Genomic DNA, 22,713 nt, shown 5'->3' on the forward strand with positions numbered 1-22,713 from the left:
AAGTGACCAGGAATATGGGGCAATCACCAATAGAAATAGGAATATTATAAGAAAGAAAGGTTTTTCTTATTGTCACTAGAGGAGAAATGCTGGATTTGAAACATCAATCAACACTGTGCTGCTTCTTGTTTTAAATAGTAATTGATCCTTTGAGAAAACATCACGTTTTTGAAAACTTGAAAAAAACTTGCTTTATTAAGGGTGAAATTCTAATTTTTAAATTATATCTCAGTAAAAGCTATCTTTTTTAAATGCTGGTTTACAGTTGCTTTTCTGTGAATTATAGAATTAAAATAAATGAGTTGATATCTAGTATTTTAGTCTTCCCAGACATATTATTAATAATTTTGAATTGGAAGAAATTATAAAAATATTAACTTAAATATTAACTATTAATATTAAATATTAACTATCACATATTTAAAACATGTGATAAAATAATTTTTTGTTTATTTAAAGTGCCAGAAACTATCAAATGTGACATACAATTTTAGTATATTTTTGTATTATTTTAATATAGTTAATTACTCTTACTAGTGCTTTTGTAGCTCAGTGCCTACTAAATCAATAGAGTATATTGTTTTTAAAAATATTCATAAAGGTATTCAATTGCCAATATTTCAATTCTAAAAAAGTCCATGACTTTTATTCCACATAAACATCATTATAAATTTAGCCCCATTGAGTACTTCTTACAAATAATATTAAAATTCTGGATGAATTTATTTTTGTATAATTACAATAAATTTTACATTGTTGATGAAATGACATTGTATAATCTATCTCTTTTATTTGCATAGATGAATGAATTAGCAAATCACTTGATGAAATTGCTTTAATTTTCACTTTCAGTTCTATGGAAACCAATAGCTCTTGCATACCTTTGTTGTCTATTTATCATTAGTATTAATTTTATAAAAAAAATTAATTTATAAATTAATTTTATAGCAGACTATTATTTTTATATTGATCTTAGTTAAATTTATTTCAATGAAAAATGTTTCACCAGTTATATTTGCCATTTCAAATGAGAGTTAAAGTAGAAATCTTTATGATCACCATAATTTATTTTGAGTCATAAAATGCCAGTTCTTCAAAATTTTAAGGGAATTTGGTGATTATGATACTGTATAAATTCATATGATGATCTAATTTACTAATTTTACAATTTTTACACTCTGAGGAATATATATTTTTTCTATTGGAGGAAATAGAGCATAGATTAAAAATGTAATGTTTTGTATGTTGTTTTACAGAAAATAAATACTGCTGGAACCAGTAATGCAGACGTCCCTTTGGCCGATCCCGGAATGTACCAGTTGGACATTACATTAAGAAGGGGTCAAAGTTTAGCTGCCCGAGATCGAGGAGGTAAAAACGAAAGAACAGCATCACCTGGAAGCTTACAGCAAACTTTCTTTTCTTTATCGTTGCTTAAATTTTAAAATATCAACTATATAATTTTAATAGATTATTCAATAATGTGACTGAAAATGTTATTGGAAAGTTCTTACCATGGAGGAATGAGATTTTTGAGGAAAGTAAAAAACTAACAAACAAACAAAAAACACTGAACTAGACAGCAAGGTTCCTACAAAAGTGCAGACATATAGGCTTTGCAATATAGATAATTAGTGAAATAATAAATTATGTTAATGAAACATATATTTGAATCCATATCCTAAGTCATAGATAAGAGTCCATCACTGTATCACTGTATCACTATCATCCCGTTATTTATCGATTTGCTTGAGTGGGCACCAGTAACATCTGTGTTTGTCCTAGCCCTGAGATTTTAGCAGCCTCTTCTTACTTGTCCATCCCAACGCTGCTGTATTGGAGGTTTTTTCAGGGTCAGGGGAATGAGACACATTATTGTTACTTTTTTGGGCATATCGAATATGTCACAAGAGCTTGCCAGGCTCTGTTGTGTGGGCAGGATACTCTCTGTAGCTTGCCGGGTTCTCCAAGAAGGAGAACTAGACTACAAGAGATCACTTCTGGGAGCTTTGTTTTATAGTGTCTGGGTCTTGGAGGTTGATGGGATTTCATAGTGCCAGGGTCAGTTTGTGGGTGTGACTGCCTAGCTACTGGAAAATGGGGGAATCTGGGTGGCAGGAGGCTCATTCCCAATCGAGCAGGCTTGGAGATCTCAGCCCTGGGACCCACGCATCTGGGTTCCTCCACCAGTTCCTTCATGAGTGAGGCTCATCCAAGCATGTGGAGAGTGGCCTTGACCATGGCTGTGGCTGGATTCCAGAGGTCTTCGGCTGCTGGGGCTCTGCTTGGAGCAGGAAGGGAAACTCAACCCACCCCTCTCCTAGGGGCCCCAGTGAGGACAGCCAGGCGCAGGGCAGGAGTCTCTGTGTTGCTCTCTTCCTGAAGCTTTGTTTGATAGTCTCTGAATCTTGGCCGTTGATAGGATTTCATGGAACCGGGGTCAGTTTTTGGATGTGACTGCCTAGCTACTGGAAAATGGGGATCTGGGTGGAGGAGGCCCAGTCCTGATCCGAGCAGGCTTGGAGATCTCACACCCGGAACCCACGTACCTGAATAAGACTCCATATGCTTCTAAAATTGCAGAATCCAGGACAACCTTCTCGTCAAAATAGATAGTTTCCAGCAAGTGATTTTTGAGGCTAAGTTCTATGAGGCAAACTTTGCATAACCGATTAAATCGTTATTTATAAGCCATGTTAAAGGATAACACAAGGCAAAGTGTCTTTAATTCCTCAATTCCAAATCTGAAGGAATTCTCCTGATTAACCAACCTGAGCTACAGAAGGAGTTTCTCTAGTGGTAGATTAAATCTGAGATTAATCCTGAGTAAACTATGTTGTATCCTCTGCTCATTGCAAAATGCCAACTTTTCAAGATACGGGTCCCTGAAGGCTAGCTGAGTTTGGGTTTAACTTCTCATCTTAGGTTTGTCAGCACATAAGCTTCACTAAGTCAGACAACCTGCAGAGTGCTCTTGTTTTACTCCACCTTATTTTTAAATTTTTTATTGTATTTGGCAATCATACTTAGTGGAAGAAGCAAGATTAGGATTATGGTTTGTAATTATTTACCTCTGTCTCTGTAAGGATAAGTTAGAGAAAATAGTTTAATAGAACAGTGGGTCTTTAAGGACAAATGTTTAAGTAATAGATTTGATATTTAAGTAAGCTCTAGTAAATCACAATATTGTTCATTGAAGAAGGCATTATTACAAATGCTAAAATTTCAGCATGAAGGAAGTTTTCAAAAATAACCATCTGGCTTATTAGCTGAGAATAAATGTTTGTTTAATTGAGCTGTTTGCCACAAAAGGAAAGAAAAAAAACAATGTGACCAACAATGTATTATTTTTTCTATATTTATATAACATTTCTTAGTTTCACAGTGCCTTTAATTATATAATCTTATCTGAGACAGAATCAGCAGAATCAGCCAGGCCTCAGGATACTAAAACATAATTCAAGATAAGACCCATAAAAATATTAAATGAACAAATTAAAGTTATTGCATCAGTGGTTTATTTACAAAATTTCCCTTAACATGCAATGTGCTTAAATAAACCATCGTGCAACCACCTGATGAATTACTGTGAAGCTCTGAGAACTAGGTGAAAGTATCAAAGACTGAAATGAAAAGAGTTTTAGGATTTATAAAATGGAAGAGCAGCATACTGAAGAGTATCAATAGCATAGGATATTCAGTGTAAGAAAGATATATAAGAAGCTATAAATTATCTATTCCTTTCCAAAAGAAATATTGGACATTATATGCATAAACTAGTTACCAGAAACATAGTTTAATGGTAGTGTGTGCGGTTGATATATATAAATTCATGGAGTAAATATATTTAGCAGTCAGCCAACCCCCAAATAAAAATCCAGAAATAAATAATATTAGCAATATAGGTAAGAACTAGAATCGTGTATGGAGAAAAAAGAACTGAGTAGTGGTATTTCTCTGAGTGAATCTTATCACTTACTTTTAGTACTATAACAATATTTGGAAAAATAAATTATTTGAATTGATAGGTAATTAATTAATAAATCAGGACGAGGAAGAAAACAAAATGGAACTTAACTATAACCAAATTTAAAGGTTGGGAAATTAAACAACTAATGTAATTAATTACGTAAAACTATATTTAGGTTATACAGTATAAATCTCGAGGCAAAATGTACTGTAAACAAGTAATGCACTATAGAACATGGTTATCCTTTCTGAAGTTTCTTAACGCTTATACTAGATAGGATAAAATAACTAAATTGTTGTAGATAATGAGCCAAAGCAGAAATTTATTATTGAAGAAAATGTCACAGAATTAGAAAGAGAGAAAACTAGAATTAACCTTGTAGCATTAGAATGGAATCAGATGAATATGAATTTCATATCTGTATCTACATATACTGCTGTCACTGTCACTGTCCTCCCATTGTTCATCGATTTGCTTGAGCAGGCCCAGAAATGTGTCCATTGTGAGACTTGTTGTTACTGTGTTTGGCATATCGAATACGTCATGGGTAGCTTGCCAGGCTTTGCTGTGCAGGCGAGATACTCTCAGTAGCTTGCCAGGCTCTCCGAGAGGGGCGGAGAAACTGAACCTGGGTCCGTCGGATCTGCCGAGTGCAAGGCAAATGCCCTACCACTGTGCTGTCATTCCAGTCAATCTACATATATATGCACATAAAATCACTTAATCACATAATCACTTAACTTCCCGTTAGTCGTCGATTTGCTCGAGCGGGCGCCAGTAACGTCTCCATTTGTCCATGTTGCGTGCTAGTGTAGCCCAATGGCATCTGTTCACTCCGGGAACATGAAGGGCTTCAAACCGATCGTTCATGATTTGACGAAGAAGTCTGACCATCTGGTAGGTGGGTGGCCACGCGGTCTTTCGACATCCCGTGGAATCCAGTCAGTAACAGCTCTAGTCCAGCGGTCGTCTTTAAATGTCATTACATGACCAGCCCATCTGATTTTTGACACCTTGGCAAATGAGACAGCGTCCCTGATTCTTGATCGTGGACGGATGTCGGAACTCCGGATTTTTTCTCTCATTTGAGTGAAACGTGATATTCCAAGCATAGCTCTTTCTATTCTTCTTTGGGAGACCTGAATAGCGTTCTCATCTTGTTTGCGTAGGGCCCAGGTCTCTGAGGCATATGTTAATGCAGGAAGAACAGTGGAATCAAAGAGATGTGCCCGGAGCCGGAGGTTCTTCGTCCTCTTAGCTATTTCTTTGACGTTCTTGAAGGCGTTCCAAGCCGCTCTCTTCCTCCTGCGCAGCTCGGGTGCCAGGTCATTTGTCATGTTGACTTCTCGACCTAGGTACACATAGCTGTTGCATTCGGAGATGATCATTCCTTTGAGAGCGAATGGGGCGTCAGGAACAAGGCTGTTTCTCATAAACATTGTCTTCGTGAGATTCAGCTGTAGTCCTACCTTTCCACACTCACGGTCAAAGTCCGCCAGCATTTGTGCCGCTTGGCTGATGTTTGGTGTTATTAAAACAATGTCATCAGCAAAGCGGAGGTGGTGTAGTTGCCGACCATCTATCTTCACTCCCATTCCTTCCCATTCCAGTCGTCGCATGATGTTCTTGAGGGTGGCACTGAAGAGTTTCGGTGAAATGGTATCACCTTGCCCCACCCCTCTCTTGACATCAACGATCACTTCTTTGTAGAATGGTGAGATCCTGGTAGTGAATCCGCAATACAGCTCACGGAGGATCCTGTTGTATTGGGCTTGAATGCCCTGATTGGATGCACATAAAAATGAAAGTGGAAAGAGGTGTTGGGGGAAGGAGGGTGATCGTAGGTCTATATGTTATAGAGTGTATGCAATTATGAAAAGTAATGATAGAGATGTAATGGCAAAGCGATCAATATATCAATGCTCATAACTTGGTTTCTAAATATAATCTATACCCCCAAATAAACAGGACACTTGGATAAAGAATGGATTACAGATCAGGGGCAAGGAAAGAACTAGGTAAGCCTGGAATATTTTTTTTTATTATTATAAAAAAGGTACTCATGGGTTGGAGCAATGGTACAGCGGTTAGGGCATTTGCCTTGCATGTGGGGAATTCAGGTTCTATCCCTGGCATCCCAAATGGTGCCCCAAGCCCACTAAAAGTAACTTCTGAGTCCAGAGCTAGGAGTACCCTTAGAATGCTGAGTGTGACCCCAAAAACTTCAATCATAATAATAAAGTATTCAAATAATTATGGCAGAATGTCAAAAATGACATAGAAGCCAACTTAAAGAAACCCCCGGTGATCCAACCTAGGACAATTTCAGGAGCAAAATTAACAATGTAATATCAATTTCAACTCTTACAGTCATATAAATATCTTTAAATTCGATAGCACAGCGGTAGGGCGTTTGCCTTGCACGTAGCCAACATGGCTGACCCGAGTTCGATTCCTCCGCCCCTCTTGGAGAGCCTGGCAAGATACCGAGAGTATCTCGCCCGCACGGCAGAGCCTGGCAAGCTACCCGTGATGTATTCGATATGCCAGACACAGTAACAACAAAGTCTCCAATGGAGACGTTACTGGGCCCGCTCGAGCAAATCGATGAACAATGGGAGGGCCTTTACCTTTACCTTTACCTTTAATTAAAATAAGTAAAACTAAAAGACTTCATACAAAAAATGTTATTAGAACAATTAATGAATTCAATAAAACTAAGATATAAAGTCAATCTACAAATGTCAATTATGTTTCTATATACCCTGACAAACTACAAAAAATGCAATTATTTTCACACAATAGAACTTTTTGTTTGTTTTTGTTTAATGGGTCACATCCAATGGATGTGACTCTGGGCTTACTCCTGACTCTGTGCTCAGGGAACATTTCTAGTGGTGTTCAGGGACCAAATGAGTTGTCAGGTATCAAACATGTGCAAGAAAATCACCTTGCCTGCTGTACTATCATTTTCGCCCCTGGGATATGATTTTTATTGGATAAAGAGGTATCTTAATGTAGCACAATAATCTCAAACAGAACATGTAAGATAAAATGTAAAACCAGATTTGCACATTTATATTTCAAGTAGTACCACTAATTGTTGTTTTATACTTGCATACTGCAACACCATGTCCACCAACAGAATACCAGATCCCTTCACCATTATACCAAGATACCCCTGCCCACCTATTAACCATATTCAGGGTTTGTATCCCTTGGGTATTGCCTAATCTTGCTTTGTTTTTTATACTCTTGCAAAAGAGTGAGATCATCTGGTATTTGACTTTTTTTTTCTGACTTATTTTACTTAGCATGATACCCTCCAATTATAGCACAGCGGGTAGGGCGTTCGCCTTACAAGCGGCCAACATGGCCGACCCGAGTTCGATTCCTCCGCCCCTCTCGGAGAGCCCGGCAAGCTACCGAGAGTATTTGATATGCCAGACACAGTAACAACAAAGTCTCCAATGGAGACGTTACTGGGCCCGCTCGAGCAAATCGACGATCAACGGGAGGGCCTTTACCTTTACCTTTTAAAAGCAAACTGCTCTCTTTTATCTTCTCTCATAGCTTAATAATATTTCACTGTGTTTATATATCACAGTTTCTTTATCCATTAATTTCTCATTGGGTACTTAAGTTATTTTCAGTTTTGGGCTATTGTACATAATGCTTCAGTGAACATAGATGTGTATATCTCCTCAGAAAGAAAATTTTGAAAGAAATACCATCTACAGTCACCTCAAAGGAATAAAATGGGAATAAATGTAGAGTAAAACGACATTTAACTGAAAACTGTAAGACAGTGATGAAAAAATAAAGACACAAATTAATGAAAATATGGTTTAAGTCATGGATTAGGAGAGTTAATATTATCTATTACCTAAAGAAATCTACAGGTTCAGTGCAATATATCAATATTTTGATGACATTTTTAGACAGTCCTAAAGTTTGTATGGAATTATAAAAGATCCCTAATAGCCAAAGCCTTTTTTTTTTTGCTTTTTGGATCATGCCCAGCGTTGCTCAGGGGTAATTCCTGGCTCTGCACTCAGGAATTATTCCTGGCAGTGCTTGAGGGACCATATGGGATGCCAGGGATCGAACCCAGGTCGGACGCGTGCAAGGCAAACACCCTACCTGCTGTGCTATCGCTCTGGCCCCAGCCAAAGCCATTTTGACAAAAAAAAAAGTTAGAGGTATCATGTTCTCTGATTCAAACTATATTTAGAAGTTATATACTAATAAAAACAGCGCTATATTGACCAAAAAACAGAAATAGAGTGTAATGAAACAGAATAGAGAGTCTCTACAATTTATAACATCTATTTAGATATTAGTCAATTTATTTAGAAAAGAGTCATGAAAATTCAGTATGACAGAGCACCACCTTTGTGCCTGGGTTATTGACTTGCACACAGGTAACTCCAGTTCAATCCACATATGGTGCCGGGACACTGCCAGGTATGATACCTGAGCACAGAGCCAGGAGTAAACCCTGAGCACTATCAGGTGTGGGACTTATCCCCTAAACAAAGCAAAACAATTCAATAATTTTTTTCAATAAAACTGGACCACTATCTTACAACAAATACAAAAATTAATTGAAATTAAAGTTAATGAATTGAAGTTAAGACCTGAAACAATAAAATTCCTAGAAGAATGCATAGGTGTCAAGTCATTACCTTTTTCTGTATTTGCAAAAGCAAGTGCAACACAAACAAAAAATAAGCAAATCATACCCAGAAAATTGAAAATCTTTACAAAGTAAAATTAAAATAACAAAATAAGACAATCTAATACACTAGAGAAGATATGATAAATTGTATATTAATTCACTTACATGCCTTATATATCATATACAAGTCTGATAAAGAATTACATTCAAAATAATAGAAAATTCAACTCAAATATTATTAAAAAATTAGATTAAAAAACTAGAAAATTATGCAAACATTTTTACACTTTCTTATAGTAGCAAATAGTTCTCAGAGATACCCCTGCAAATAAAACGTAATTTTTAAAAAGTAGAAAGACGTGTTCTTGTGAATATTATTTTGCAGAAGTGGAAAACATCCAGTCTTTGAAATTCAAACACAATTCAACTTCACTAATTAACTTACCTGACATTTGTGAAGTTTTTATTGAATAAATATACTGAGACACATTTCAGCAAGGAAAGAACCTTAATTAAATTTGGAATCTATTAAAATTTACACTGGCCCAATGCATGAATAATAGATGTGTTGAACAGCTTATTGGATAAGATTTGTGAATGTGTGCGTGTGTGTGTGTGTGTGTGTGTGTGTGTGTAGCTGGTAGGATAATTCAACGGAACTGGATTGTTTACAGTGAGAAAACAAGCACAGCAGTCGTGAAGAACTATAATTTTGAATGACTGAACATTGATTACGAACGTGGAAGTGAAAAGTGAAAAGAAGGCATGAGATGCTTCTGGAGCTGATAGCAATTGGATGATTGGGTTAAAAATAATAGCTGTTGCTATTGATATTCAAAGTTGATGGCTCCTGGAAACCATTTGGATATTGGGGGTGAAAACATGAATTTATCAGAAAATCAAGTACCTTGGAATCAGCTTAATTAAAGAGGTGAAGGACCTATACAAGGGAAATTTCAAAAAACTACTTTAAGAAATAAAAGAGGACACTAGGAAATGGAGACACATCCCCTACTCATGGGTAAGAAGGATTAACATTATCAAAATTGCAATACTCCTCAAAACTCTATACATATTTAGTGCAGTCACTATCAGGATACCTATGACATTTTCAAAGAAATAGACAAAGCACTCCTGAAATTCATATGGAACAATAAACCCACAGGAATAGCTAAAGCAATTTGTGGAAAAAAGAAGATAGGCAACATCACCTTCCACCACTTCAAACTGTACTACAAAGTAGTAATAAATAAAACAGCATGGTATTGGACTAGAAGCAGACATGCAAACCAATGAAACAGAGTTGAATATTCTGTCACAGACTCTCAAATACATGATCACTTAATTTTTGATAAAGGAGCAAGAAATCTGAAGTGAAACAAAGAAAGCCTCTTAAACAAGTGGTTCTGGGAAAACTGGACAGCTACCTGCAAAAAATGAACTCTGACCTCTGTCTAATGCCAGGCAAAAAAGTCAGATCAAAATGAATTAGAGACCCAATATCAGATCTGAATCCATAAGGTACATGGAGGAAAATGTAGGCAGAACCCTCCATGACATAGAAGTTAAAAGCATCTTTAAGGATGCAGCGCCACTGACCAAGCAAGTGGAAATAAACATAAACAAATGGAACTCATTAAACTAAGAAGTTCTGCACTTCAAAAGAAACAGTGGCAAAAATAGAGAGAGCCCACAGAATGAGAAATAATATTTACCCAATACCCATCTGATAATGAGCTAATATCCAGGATATAGAAGACATTAGTAGAATTATACAAGAACAAACCTCCAACCCAATCAAAATATGGGAAGAAGAAATGAACAGAAGCTTCCTCAAAAAAGAAATACAAATGGCCAAAAGGCACATGAAAGAATGCTCCACATCGCTGTTCATCAAGGAGATGCAAATCAAAAGAACATGAAATCATCTCACACCAGAGACTGGCATACATAAAAAAAAAAAAACAAGAACCATCAGTGCTAGCACAGATGTGGGGAGGAAAGGACTTTCATACTTGGTGGGAATGCCAATTGATGCAGCCTTTTTTGGAAAACAATATGGGTATTCCTTCAAAAACTAGAAATTGAGCTTCCATATGACCTTGTAATACGACTTTTGGGAATATTTCCTGAGGGTGCAAAAAAAGCACAGTAGAAATTACATCTGCATCATTTCAGCGCTGTTTACAATAGCCAGAATCTGGAAACAACCGAGTGCCTAAGAACAGAACTGTAGCACTGTAGCACTGTCCTCCCGTTGTTCATTGATTTGTTCGAGCGGGCCCAGTAACGTCTCCATTGTGAGACTTGTTGTTACTGTGTTTGGCATACTGAATACGTCACGGGTTGCCAGGCTTTGCTGTGCAGGTGAGATACTGTCAGTAGCTTGCCAGGCTCTTCGAGAGGGGCAGAGGAATTGAACCCAGCTCAGCCGGGCTGGCTGCGCACAAGGCAAATGCCCTACCTCTGTGCTATCGCTCCAGGCTAAAGAAACTTGGTATATCTACACAACGGAATACTATGCAGCTGTTAGGAAAGTTGAAGTCATGAAATTTTCTTATAAGTCAATTGTCATGGAGATTATCATGCTAAGTGAAATGAGTCAGAAAGAGAGGGACAGACATAGAATGACCACACATTTGTGGATTATAAGATAACATAATATGAGACTGACACCCAAGGACAGTAGACACAAGGGCCAGGAATATTGCTTCATAGTTGTAAGCCTGCCTCATGAGCTGGGGGAGAAGGCAGCCAAAATAGAGAAGGAATCACTAAGTCAATGATGGTTGGAGGAATCATTCAGGATGGGAGATACGTGCTGAATGTGGATAAAGGACCAAATGTGATAAGTATCTATATTGCAAACCATAATACCCCAAAGTAGAGAGTATGTTGAGGGGAAATTGTCTGCCGTATTTGCAGGGGAGGGTTAGGAAGGGGGGGGAGGGGTACTGGGGACATTAGTGGTGGAAAATGTGTACTGGTGGAGGATGGGTGTTCGATCATTGTATGATTGAAACTCAAACATGAAAGCTTTGTAACTGTATCTCACAGTGACTCAACTAGAAAAAGCAAAGAAAAAAATATGAATTTAAGCAGAAAGTATGTATAGTTATTAGAATTAGCAGAAATTGCATTCTTTTGTTATTACCTGTATATCCTTGCCTGTTTTCGCATTAAAACCAAAATACCTGTGCCTATATTCTTGATATCAGCCTTATAGAACAGTCGAAGGAATAAAACTTTTCCATCATCAACAACATGCCTAAAATATTGTTTCAACTCCACATCTTCAGAATCTAACACCCACATAATGGGCACTGAGGTGGCTTCTGCAGTCACAGCGAGCCATCCTTCTTCCAGTTTTATAACCTTTTTTTTTTGAGTACAGCAACCAGATGGCTTCTTGGAATGCTCCACCTTTTTCAGTGTTTTATTACCTTTGCTTTATGCAGCTTGATTGACTAGAAAATAAACAATAGGGAGTCTAACACACATAATTCCAAAGCCAAGCTTGGCATTTTGTTACCTTTATGATTTAGAGTGAGCTGTGCATTGGTAGATCCTCCCTGCTACGATGGCAAATTCCAGATTTAGCAAACAAACACACTTAAGTTTAAATTTAAGATAAAAAAAAATATATTGGGGGCAGAGTGATTATACAGCAGATAGGGTGCTTGCCTTGCATGCGACCAACCCAGGTCGTTTGGCTTCCTATCATGAAATGAATCTGATTAACATGGGCAAAATATTGTTTGGATTTTATCTTACTCCAATACAGGAAAAGAGAATATCTTTAAAAATATATATTTTAGTATCTTGCTGCACCCAGAAGTTAAGAATCCCGGTGGGCACCACAACACCGGAGAATTTTCCAGGCCCCAAACCAAGCCGATATCACCGGGGTGTCCCAGATGGAGCTGGTGCAGTCTCCCTGCCTTCTCCACATGGAATCCCAGCGACCGTGAGCTTCTACAAGCATGGCTCCGGTATGTGGGAACCAGGACTATTTCTCCGAACTTTGCAGCCGCTTATGAGACCTTTCCTGATATACAGTGAGCAATGAAAAATAGATGATCTAGCATCTGCCCCTAGAAGGCAGGCTTGGATGGTGGTGGGAATATCCAAGCAAAGTATAATGTCCAAAACTATAGAGAGAGTATCTGAACAATGGTCAGCCGTAGAGGCAGGGTAAGGACTGAGATGGAAATGGAGGGAATAGTGGAAAAATTGGTGGTGGAAAGTTTGCACTGGCGGAGGGATGGGCGATCGATCATTGTATAGCTCAATATCAAACACGAAAGCTTTGTAACTGTATTTCACGGTGGCTCATGCTTCTGGACTGTGAATGAAGCTATGGCCCCGTGCCACCCTGAGATGGGGGAAGGGCATTGTTCCTTCCGCCTTCTTCCCCTCAGTGGCATGGTGACCACCATCTTTCAGAGCCTATTGGACTGAGAGTTACGAGCCTGCAATGACGAGACACGCAGGGCCTCACAAGGTGGGAACTGGAACCAGCCTTTCTCCCCATCCCTACGAGACCCCGAGTTGCCGCCCACGAATGGGCCTCTGACTCCTAAGTAACCATGATCCCGGAGTCACACAAACCAATCTCAGAAACCAACAGCTTCTGGCAGAAATGCTTCTGGACTGTGAATTAAGCTACAGCCCCGTGCCGCCCCAGACGTGGGGGGGTGGGAAGGGCGTGTCCCTTCCACCTTCCACCTTCTTCCCCTCGGCGGCATGGTGACCACCATCTTTTAGAGCCTATTGGACTGAGAGGTACACGCCTGCAGTGATGAGACACATGGGTCCTCACAGGATGGAGGCTGGAACAGGCCCTTTTCCCCACCCTGACGAGACCCCGAGTTATCGCCGATGAATGGCTCCTCCAGCTCCTGAATGGCCATGATCTCAGAGGCAAACAAACCAGTCTCAGAACCCAGCGGCTTCTGGCAGAAATCCCTCCGGACTTAATTACTAAAATATCAGAAATCCAATATGCTCTTCATTATCAGCAATTATCAGAAAACAAATTATCTAATACCTTCTCGGCAGGTCTGAATGTTAGGGGAAATTCCAAATAATAATGGTAGGTCTTCTATTGAAAAATTGAATGTAATCAAAGTACAGAGAGAGTAAAGTGGATATCATCTGCCACAGTGAAGGGGGAGGGGTGGGATGGAGGGTATACTGAGGTTCTTGGTGGTAGAACATGTGCACTGGTGAAGGGATGGGTGTTTGATCATTGTGTGACCAAGACTTAAACCTGAAAGCTTTGTAACTGTTCTCACGGTTTTTCAATAAAAAAATAGAAAAAGAAAAAATACATATTTTAAGCACTGTGATTTACCATACTACTGGTAAGCTTTCATGAATAACATGCACCAGCATTGTACTGTACCAGTGTCCACTTCGTCTCCAACATTGTCTCAGTTTCCCTCCATCCTAATTTCTCCACCTTCCTGGTGGTAAGCTTCCCACTGAATGCCAGCGCTCAGTTTCTGTTCTTCTTGGTATTTGCTATTCCCGTTTCTTTACAATCCACTTATGAGAGAGGTCATACTGTGTCTGTTCTCCTCCTTCTGACAAACTCCACTCAGCATAATAATCTCCAGATCCATCCATATCCCAGAAAATTGATTTGATCATATAGCCAAGCACTATACCATTGAGTATCCATATCACAGTTTTTTCCACTTTATCCACTATCTGTTCTTGGGTACATGGGTTGTTTCCAGGTGTTGGCTATTGTGAGAAGTGCTTGCAGTGAACACAGGAGTGCAGATGTCTTTTCTGAATAATTTTTGGTCTGTAGAGTAGATGCCAAGAAGTGAAATTTCTGGGTCATATGAGAGCTCAATTACTAGTATTTTGAGAAGTGCCCATTAGTTTTTCAAACGTGTAGGACCAGTCAATATTCCTATCAGCTTGAATGACCATCCCTACATCCATGCCAAGACAGGCAGTTTTGTTCTTAATGTTGCCTTGCAGTCTCACTGGTGTAAGAGCTCATTGTTATTTTGGTTTGCATTTCCCTAATGATAGTGATACAGAGTATTTTTTTCCTAGATCTTTTGTCCATCTATATTTTCTCTGAGGAATATATGTTCCTCTCTTTCCCCCTATTTTTGAGGAATTTGTTGTTTTTTCTTATAAAGTTCTGCTAGTGCTTTATATATTTTTACTACTTTTCCAATATCAGATGAGTGGTGGGCAAATATTTTTTTCTCAATCTGTGGGGTTGTCTTTTAATTCTGGTCATTGTTTCTTTGGCAGTGTAGAAGCTTCTTTGTTTGCTATAGTCCCATATGTTTACATTTGTTTGTTTTTGATTGGCCAATGGCATTGAATTATTGAAGAATCCTCTAGCTTCAATGTCATGAAGTGTTCTGCCCCAGTTTTCCTCAATATAACCTACAGATTCAGGTGTAAATATTTTATATATATTTATATATTATATATATTTTATATATATGTATGGGCTGGAGCGATAGCACAGTGGATAGGGTGTTTGCCTTGCATGCAGCCAACATGGTCGACCTGAGTTCGATTCCTCTGCCCCTCTCGGAGAGCTCAGCAAGCTACCGAGAGTATCTCACTCGCATGGCAGAGCCTGGCAAGCTCCCCGTGACGTACTCAATATGCCAAACACAGTAACAAGTGTCACAATGGAGATCTTACTGGGCCCGCTCGAGCAAATTGATGAACGATGGGAGGACAGTGACAGTAACAGTGATATATATGTATATTTATAAATATATTTATTTAAATATATTTATAAATATTTTATATATGGTCTTTTATCCATTTAGATTTGACTTTGTACAAGGTGTTAGAAAGGGGTCTGGATTCTTTCTTTCTCTTTTTGCATGTGACTGACTTGTTTTTCCAGCACCATTTGTTGACTAGGCTTTCCTTGTTCATACTTTTTGCCTCTTTGTCGAAGATTAATGGACCCTATACCTGAGGATTAGTCACTGGACTCTCAATTTTATTTCATTGATCTTAGAAACAGAAACTATGGGGGCAAGTATGCTGTTTCAAGTCAGTGTGCTTATAGTAATTTGTTACACTATGGCAAAAAAAATAATATAATGTCTAAATTTGAGACTGAAAGACAAGGGATCTTATTTATTTATTTTTTATTTACGTTTATGCTCTACTGAAGGAAATGTTTTGACAGATAATGATGTCAGTTACACACTGAGAAAACAAAGCATTTTGAAGGATATGATATAGGTGGGACTGGAGGAATAGCACAACGGGTAGGGTATTTGCCTTGCACGCAGCCAACATGGCCGACCTGAGTTCAATTCCTCTGCCGCTCTCAGAGAGCCCAGGAAGCTACCAAGAGTATCTCGCCCGCACGGCAAAGCCTGGCAAGCTCCCCGTGACGTATTCAATATGCCAAACACAGTAACAATTGTCACAATGGAGACGTTACTGGGCCAGCTCGAGCAAATCGATGAACAACGGGAGGACAGTGACAGTGACAGTGATGCTATAGAGATAAGAGACATTGCTCTGTGGCATGAGTCTAACCTTGGAAAGTCTTTTTTTTAATTTTTATTAGTGAAACACCATGAGGTACAGATGTAGAACTTACAATTTCTTTTAAGGTTTTAATTAAATGGAAGGTAAACTTTATTTTTTTTTATTTTTATTTTTTTATTAGTGAAACACCATGAGGTACAGTTATAGACTTACAAATTTCTTTGCTTGGGTTTCAGTCATACAATGATCAAGTACCCATCCCTCCACCAGTGCCCATTCTCCACCACCACTGATCCCAATATCCCTCCTACCCCCCACCCCCCCATCCCACCCTGCCTCTGCAGTATAGCACTCCCCCTTGTTCTCTCTCTCTCTCCTTTTGGGTGCTGTGGTTTGCAAAAGAGGCATTGAGTGGCAATCATGTTCGGTCTATAGTCTACTTTCAGCATGCATCTCCCAACCTGGGAGGATCCTCCAAACACCCTTTATTTGGTGCTCCCTCCTCTATCTGAGCTGCCTTTCCCCTAGCATGTGTGACTGGCCTCCAAGTCATGGAGTAAACCTCGGCTAATCTTGGGTGTTAGTCTCCTATTTTGTTTCTTTATGTTCTCCAGGGGGGGCTGGAGCGATAGTACAGCGGTAGGGCGTTTGCCTTACAAGCGGCCAACATGGTCGACCCGAGTTCAATTCCTCCGCCCCTCTCGGAGAGCCCGGCAAGCTACCGAGAGTATCTCGCCCGCACTGCAGAGCCTGGCAAGCTACCCGTGACGTATTCGATATGCCAAACATAGTAACAAGTCTCATGATGGAGATGTTACTGGGCCTGCTCGAGCAAATCGATGAACAATGGGAGGACCGTGATATATATTCTCCAGACGAATGCAATCTTCCTATGTCTGTCCCTCTCTTTCGGACTCATTTTGCTTAGCGTGATACTTTCCATGTAGTACCACTTGCATGTAGATTTCATGACTTCATCTTTTCTAACAGCTGCATAGTACTCCATTGTGTAGATGTGCCAAAGTTTCTTTAACCAGTCATCTGTTCTCGGGCACTCAGGTTTTTTCCAGATTTTAGCTATTTTAAACAGTGTTGCAATGATCAAACAAGTGCAGATGTCACTTTGACTATACTTTTTTGCCTCTCTGAGTTATATTCCAAGGGATTTTATTTTTCTTTCTTTCCAGACTTCCTAAGCTTGTTTCAACTTTTTAAAAATTTATGATTAGAAGCACTCTTTGAGTCATTGAATTTAACTAAGTCTTATAAATGGTTTTCCACAATTAGGCTAGAAATTAAACAACCAAATTAATTTAAAGTTACTAGATATCAAGTTATTTTCACAATTCTACTTCCAAAAATCCATTTTACAGCATCCAATGAAGAGAATTGCTAAGAAATACTTTCAGTCCCCTAAAACACTAAGCTCTAGAAAATCTATTCATTAATTCTTGAATTAGCAATTATTTCAGTATAACATAAATCAATTGTCACATTTCTAAATGGAAATAGGCGTATTAGGAAAGATTGAAATGACTCAGAAAAGACACACTCCTGTTCTCTGATGACTTGTAAATCACTTGTAAGTTTGAAGACCTCAGGAAAAAACAAAAGGGTTTACCATCTGTTATCCTAGAATATTTTTAAATCAGATATCTCTAGTTTAACATGAAGTGTTAAAACTCTACAGTATTTTTAATATCTGTTAAAAGCAGATTTTCGATATCATAAAAAACCTGCTTAATACATTTATAGTAAGTAATTTTAAAGAAAATTAAGGTGAAACAGCTGTATTTGTTTGTCTTGTTTGGGTGCCACCCCTGGTCGTTCTCAGTGTTTAATCCTGCCTCTGTATTCAGGGATCACTCTTGGCGGGGCTTTGGGGACCTTATGTGGTTCAGGGAGTCTTGTTCAACTTCCTTGTTCGACTTCATACTCTTTGCCTCTTTGTTGAAGATTAACTGACCATATACCTGAGGATAGGTCATGTGCAAGGCAAGCCCCACCCCCCTTAGCCCCATTATACTTTCCTCTGGCTCCTCATATTATTTTTGAAAGTAAATTTTTGTCTATTAAATTCTGTTTCCTCAACTAAATACACTCCCCAAAGTTTTTCTGCTTTACTCCAAGGCTCTGATTGATTATAAAGGAGTTCAGTCACATAGATGTATATTAAAGTAGGGTCACAGAGAAGTCTAAATTGATATAAATAGTGTCTGGTCATTGGCCAAGATACTGAACTACTGACTTCATTGCTTTCAGGTGAGCCATGGGATCATGATTTGCTTGGAAGCTTGAGCTAATGTGTTGCACATAGTCTATGTTACTGGGTCAAAGCAAGTGGGCTTAATGAGGTGTACTCATACAAATGCTGCCCTTGCTAAGGGAAATAGGCTCATTGCATCCAATAATATTACTGCTTGCGGTGAAGAATTTTCCGCGATTGTAGATACCATTGCTAGATGTTAGGTACTACAGAAATTTTGAGCATCAGTTCTACTTGTGGTCCTGCTCTCTTAAGGCCTCCCCAGATGATGTAGCTTTTGTGCCTCAATGGGACTGAGTCTCCTTTACGTCGACCCAGCTCAGGGATCTGTATCTCAACGTGATGCATCTCATCATCCAAAAAGAGGGGACTCTGGGCTTTGTGCTGACTCATGTAGGGTTCGACCTTTCTTGTGGGAGCTACACTAGTTGTTTTCCTCTTGAGACACAAGCACCTCCTTGCCTCACGTTATTAATTTCCTTAGCTCTTGTCAGCTATATTCTAGGTTTAAGGGTTTAAGAAGAGCCTTGAGCTTTTGTGAATTGTCTGTGGTCATGCGTGTTTTTGTGTAGCCAAGAGTCAAGGTTTAAAAAATTTTTTAAGTAGTGTGGTATTTAACATATAATTATGTTTTGACATGGAGCAGGGGTGGGCGGGCAAGGGGAGGCATGTAGCTCACTCCAGTCGCCCCCTTTTTTGCTTGTGTGTGCATGTGTTTTTAAGAAGAGTTTTTTTAGTTAAATAGACTCTTTATTTTTTTTTGGTCATACCCGGCAATGCACAGGGTTTACTCCTGGTTCTGCACTCAGGAATTACTCCTGGCAGTGCTCAGGGGATCATATGGGATGCTGGGAATCAAACCCAGGTTGGCTGCATGCAAGGCAAATGCCCTACCCACTGTGCTATTGCTCTAGCCCCAGATAGACTCTTTTTATCATTGCTTAAGCTTGTAGGTTATAAGATATTCCATGAGACATGGCCCACAAGTACAGAATTGTAATGTCCCAGCAAGTACAGAATTGTAAAAATCTTTTTTGTGTATAAGCTAGGCCATATCAGTTTTTTTTTCAATTTTAAAGGTTTTCCCAATGTAGACATGGTGTTTTCTTGACCCTGTGCTGTAGCAGCACGAATAACATTAGAATAGGTATCTATAGATGCATGAATATATTGACATGAGCAGAACCTTTCATGAGTGGCATCTGTATGTCATAGATCATTTGGTGCTCAGCCTCTTGGGTTAATTCCTTATGTGTATAAAATAGGAAGATTGATTCGGGAAACTGAGCACGTGCTGACATTTCTTTAGCATCTGACTGGGTAATGTTAAACAGTTTAGAGAGAGCTTTCCAATTTTGATACCAAGGGTTGTTAAGGTTGAAAATGAGGGATAATGGCCTGGGTTTTCCTTAGCAATAAAGCCCTTAGCTATTTCTCTGGGAAATTCTGAATGTGACTGTTATGAGTGACAGTGGTGGACTGCTTACGTACCTGGGAGATATGTAAGAGAAGTTTTTGCAGAGAAGTTAACTCTTAACAAAATTAAGTTTGTATTTGAGACTTTTTCAGAAAATTAAATTAGTAATTATTCAACAAATAGTGAGCCAGACATAATGTTTAAAGGTTTGTGAGGAAAAGTACATAAAGTTGTAAGAATAACTCTATTTTTTTAACTTTTTGGGTCATAGCTGGCAGTGCTCAGGACTTATTCCTGGAACTGCACTCAGGAATTACTCCTGGCAGTGCTTTGAGAACTAAATGGGATGCTGGGGATCAAGTCTGGATCAGTCACAAGCAAGGCAAATGCCCTACCCACTGTACCATCACTCCAGCCCCCAACACTTAATAAAAGGTGTTGAATAAAACCCAAAGCTGTAATTTAACAGATTTCCATACATTTTTTGTCCTAAGTTTTATGATGAGTTCCAGTCTGAGGCCCTTTTCCACAGGTTCTTTTGAACAAAAGTAATAAAGCAGCTTTTCAGACACATTGTTTTTCAATTACCCTGAAGTAACAGGAACGTAAGTTAGTTGTTAGGGTTTCCAATCGATTTTAGGATACTCAGAGTACTACTTCTATTGCATATTAAGAAGGCTGAACACTGTTAATGCTCCCCATGGAGCTCCAGCATTCCAAATAGTCTCGACTCTCTATAATTTTACCTGAGATTTCTAATAGTTTTATTTTTGATATGTTTTATTATAACATATTTAATATGCTGCTACAAATATTACTCCTTTATCCATTTTTGGTTTTCTCGACCATAAGTAGGTCTGGTTTAGAATTTGACAGCAAGATCAACATGAGATAGTTATTTTACCAGGCAAACGGATTACAACTTAGTTTGAAAACGCTGGTTACTTAGTTTTTACCAGTGAATGCTAAATAAGGGAGAGACGTGCATTTCAAAGTCATTGTGTGTCCCTCTCCCCGTTCCTTGCTTTAGTAAGTTTAGACAGATTCGTCAGCAAACTCAGAGGTATTTGACTGAAGGCTTTTCCTGGAATTATTAATACTAATAATATGTACTGGAGCGATAGCACAGCGGTAGGGCGTTTGCCTTGCGCGCAGCCAACAAGGCTGACCTGAGTTCGATTCCTCCGCCCCTCTCGGAGAGCCGGCAAGCTACTGAGAGTATCTAGCCCGCAGGGCAGGGCCTGGCAAGCTCCCCGTGATGTATTCGATATGCCAGACACAGTAACAACAAAGTCTCCGATGGAGACGTTACTGGGCCTGCTCAAGCAAATCGATGATCAACGGGAGGGCCTTTACTTTACTTTACTTTATTAATACTAAGGTGTGATATATGTTTGTTGTTAATATCTCCATTTATTAACCTTTTTATTAAAAACATTCATCTATAGTAATTTCTGCTTTTACTAAGTCACGATGCTATAATTTAAGGTCATAGGGTTATGTTTGAAATAAACAACTATTATTGTTAAATAAGGCTGGAGCAATAGCACAGCAGGTAGGGCATTTGCCTTGCATGTGGCTGACCCAGGTTCGATTCCTCCATCCTTCTCAGTGAGCCCAGCAAGCTACCAAGGGTATCCTGCCTGCATGAAAAAGCCTGGCAAGCTCCCCGTGACGTATTTGATATGCCAAAAACAGTAACAAAAAGTCCCACAATGGAGACATTACTGGTGCCCGCTCGAGCAAATAAATGAACAACAGGAGGACAGTGCTACAGTGCTATTGTTAAATAGCTCTAGAAATATAAGTAACCCCAGTTCTTAGATATCTTAACACTTTGCTTTTACTCCTTGTCTCTCTATCAACTTAAATTGACTTGGAAATAATTAGTATAAGCAACTTTATTTCATCTCCTTTTTTTACTTAAAAACTTACAAAATTAAATTACTTGGAAATTACTCATATGAATAATTCTATCTTTATATTTTTCAAAAACGCTCGAAGGATTAATTCAATTTCTCTGTTTGGATAACAGGAGTAATTACGATGATTAAACACTGACAGTATAAAAACTTTGTATCTAATTTTATGACTCCATAAACATTTAAGTTTTAGATTAAACCATTACTTTTCAAACCAGTTTTTGTTTTCCATGATTTCATTTACCATGATTATTATCATATTTGGGAGTCAGATATCTTAATTCCATATAATGTTTCTTATGGCCATACATTGCTCTAATTCAATTCACAGAAGTTTTATGTTATTCCTGTTTTATATGGAAACATGAGATTCAGAAACACTAGCAAATTGAACAGACATATAGGAGTTGGTTTGACATTCATATCTGGTCTGAAAGATACTTAAGTATCCATGGTCCCTTCATCTTTGTCAGGAGTGATCCAGGAACACAGACCCAGGAGTCATGCCTGAGTTTGCCTGATATGGCCCCAAAATAAAACACAACAGAACTTTTAAAAATACTTTAAAGAAAATAAATGAATAAAGAATAAGATATATCACTAGTTCAGGCCTATATAGCTGAACTTGAAGTGCTTCTTTCTATAGAGCCTAGTGACAAGGCAAATGGTGTTAATTTTTCTAATTACAGCAGGGATAAAATCATTTTGAGGTGCTTTCTAATTTGTATAATTAGAGTGTAATTAAATAGAAAAGACCAAAGTAAACATTTAAGCCCATAAAACTCCCTTTGCAAGACCATAGTCAGCATTAAGAACCTGTGAAATGATCTCATGGGTAACAGTTGAAGCTTTGGAATTTTAATGGAATTCTGAATTCGACCTATCAATAAACCACGAACCAGCCTCCAAGTCCTGGAGGGCAGCTATTCTTTATGGATGTTTATTCAGTTCTGTGCT

General features: G+C 38.6%; 1 protein-coding gene across 8 annotated transcripts in view; it reads left to right on the forward strand.

The window, feature by feature from the left end:
- Positions 1-22,713, forward strand: part of MCTP1 (multiple C2 and transmembrane domain containing 1) — a 653,067-nt gene that overhangs the window by 314,063 nt on the left and 316,291 nt on the right. For all 8 annotated transcript variants that reach the window (XM_056112545.1, XM_056112552.1, XM_056112546.1 and 5 more), the window contains exon 2: positions 1,257-1,371. In XM_056112545.1, the coding sequence (XP_055968520.1) occupies positions 1,257-1,371 (115 nt within the window). The remainder of the gene's footprint in view (positions 1-1,256; positions 1,372-22,713) is intronic.

The sequence above is a fragment of the Sorex fumeus genome, unplaced genomic scaffold (assembly GCF_029834395.1).
Source record: "Sorex fumeus unplaced genomic scaffold, SorFum_2.1 ptg000018l, whole genome shotgun sequence".
Taxonomy (NCBI): Eukaryota; Metazoa; Chordata; class Mammalia; order Eulipotyphla; family Soricidae; genus Sorex; species Sorex fumeus.